This window comes from Etheostoma cragini, unplaced genomic scaffold, assembly GCF_013103735.1.
Source record: "Etheostoma cragini isolate CJK2018 unplaced genomic scaffold, CSU_Ecrag_1.0 ScbMSFa_3065, whole genome shotgun sequence".
NCBI lineage: Eukaryota > Metazoa > Chordata > Actinopteri > Perciformes > Percidae > Etheostoma > Etheostoma cragini.
Window position 1 is genome coordinate 532 of NW_023267294.1, and position 2,697 is coordinate 3,228.

General features: G+C 53.1%; 1 protein-coding gene across 1 annotated transcript; it reads left to right on the forward strand.

Moving 5' to 3' along the window:
* Positions 1–329: 329 nt before the first annotated feature.
* Positions 330–2,622, forward strand: LOC117940693 (4F2 cell-surface antigen heavy chain-like; the record flags this gene model as incomplete). The annotated part of the gene is made up of 4 exons (XM_034865883.1): positions 330–887; positions 1,050–1,192; positions 1,902–2,217; positions 2,530–2,622. Coding segments are annotated over 4 exons (1,110 nt in total), but the record flags the coding sequence as incomplete, so codon positions are not given.
* Positions 2,623–2,697: the final 75 nt, after the last annotated feature.

A 2,697-nucleotide genomic window follows, 5' to 3' on the forward strand; every position in this document is an offset into this window, starting at 1 on the left:
TCGAGAGATTTGGGCGTTTTGGTGTGTTTGGCTTGTAAAACGTGAGCTGGTCCTGGTTCCGGGTCCGCAGCCTTTGAAGCCCACGCACTCGCCCGTCTCTCCCTCTCATTGAGAATAAATGGCAGCCTGTCTCTCTGTGTCTCTGTCTCTTGTAGCATGGGAGACTGTAGGTCAACACCTGTGTCTTTGTGTCTCTGAATCTCTGTGTCTTTGAGTGTCCGTGTGTCTACCTTACCGTGTCTCTGGGTCTTTGTCTCAAAGTCTCTGTCTCTGCGTCTTTATGTCTCTGCATCTTCGTGCCCCCGTGTCTTTGTGTCTACATGTCTCAGTGTCTGTGTCTCCGTGTCTTTGAGTGTCTAACTCTGTTAATGCTGTGTGGACTAGCCGGACCCTCCTCTGCCGGGCTGTGGAGGAGGTCTGGACTAGTGGGACCCTCCTCTGCCGGGCTGTGGAGGAGGTCTGGACTAGTGGAACCCTCCTCTGCCGGGCTGTGGAGGAGGTCTGGACTAGCCGGACCCTCCTCTGCCGGGCTGTGGAGGAGGTCTGGACTAGTGGGACCCTCCTCTGCAGGGCTGTGGAGGAGGTCTGGACTAGCGGAACCCTCCTCTGCAGGGCTGTGGAGGAGGTCTGGACTAGTGGGACCCTCCTCTGCAGGGCTGTGGAGGAGGTCTGGACTAGTGGAACCCTCCTCTGCAGGGCTGTGGAGGAGGTCTGGACTAGTGGAACCCTCCTCTGCAGGGCTGCGGAGGAGGTCCCGACTAGTGAGACTACGTGTGTGTGCCTCTGCAGGTATTTCTGTGGTTCTGGACCTGACTCCGAACTACCGGGGTTCGTCTGGACCCTGGTTCTCCAACGTCAGCGTGACCAACGTTGCTGAGAGGCTCAAGGTGAAAACTCAACTAGTTTTTAATAAAGGATGGAGGGAGGATGGATGGAGGGAGGGATGATGGATTGATAGAGACAACCACAACTAGAAAATAATCCACATATTAATGGTGTTAATCGCCGTTTTGACGTGTCCGTCTCCCTGTCCGTCTCCCTGTCCTCAGTCCGCTCTGGTCTTCTGGATGAACGAAGGCGTCGACGGCGTGCAGCTGGCGGGGGTGGAGCGGGTGGCCGGCGTCGTGCCGTCTCTGTGGAGCGACATCCGAGCCATCGTCCAGAATGGGACGGAAGAGCACCCTGGCAAGAGGTCAGAAAACTGGGACCACTGAGTAAAAGTCCTGACAGACTCATCAGGACTTTTAGCGTTAGTAGTGATTATTTACATGGAGTCTGGTGGAGCTATGCTGCTCCATACACCTTAAAAGTAGTGATTATTTACATGGAGTCTGGTGGAGATATGCTGCTCCATACACCTTAAAAGTAGTGATTATTTACATGGAGTCTGGAGGAGATATGCTGCTCTATACACGCTAAAAGTAGTGATTATTTACATGGAGTCTGGTGGAGATATGCTGCTCTATACACACTAAAAGTAGTGATTATTTACATGGAGTCTGGTGGAGATATGCTGCTCTATACACTCTAAAAGTAGTGATTATTTACATGGAGTCTGGTGGAGATATGCTGCTCTATACACACTAAAAGTAGTGATTATTTACATGGAGTCTGGTGGAGATATGCTGCTCTACACACTCTAAAAGTAGTGATTATTTACATGGAGTCTGGTGGAGCTATGCTGCTCCATACACGCTAAAAGTAGTGATTATTTACATGGAGTCTGGTGGAGATATGCTGCTCTATACACACTAAAAGTAGTGATTATTTACATGGAGTCTGGTGGAGATATGCTGCTCTACACACTCTAAAAGTAGTGATTATTTACATAAAGTCTGGTGGAGATATGCTGGGATGTTAAACCCAAACCTCCGAATAGACCCAGTCTGTTGTCTCTCCAGGGTCCTGATCGGCGTCACCGAGCGCTCCGCGGCTGAAGATGTCTCGGCCCTCCTGTCTGCCAGTGGCGTGGATCTGCTGGTCTCCAGAGTCCTCCGCCACAGCAACACGGACGGCGCCGAGCTGGCCCAGTCCGTGCAGCTGCTGTACTCGTCCCATAGCCAGACCCGGCTGGCCTGGAGCCTGGGGGGGGGCGCCGAGGGGCACCTGGCCTCGCTGGTGGGCCCGGCGCTGGTCCGACTGCAGATGCTGCTGCTGCTCACGCTGCCCGGCACGCCGGTCTTCAACTACGGGGACGAGATCGGCCTGATGGACCAGGTGAGGACTCAGTCCGTAGGGAGTTGGGTCGGGAACCGGAGGGTCGCAGGTTCAAGTCCCCACACGGACTAAAGTATGGTGGTGGACTGGTAGCTGGAGAGGTGCCAGTCCACCTCCAAGACACTGCCAAGGTGCTCTTGAGCAAGGCACCAAACCCCCACTCTGACATCCTTCCATTAGTGCATGCATAGGTCCTGTGTGTGTGTGTGTTCTGTGTGTGTGTTTGGTTGTCATGATGATTGTTGGTTGTCATGGTGATTGGTTGTCAAGTTATCAGTGATTGACCTTCATTTTTGCTCTTCTGTGTTAAAGGACACCAAGTTTCCCAGAATGCTTTGGGACTCGGACGAGGAGCTGAACGGCACTCTGCAGGTAAACAATACCAACACGTTGTCAAGCACAGTCGTCACGGAGACGCAGAGACACGGAGACAGGGACACACACAGAGACACACACACACACACACAGAGACACACACAC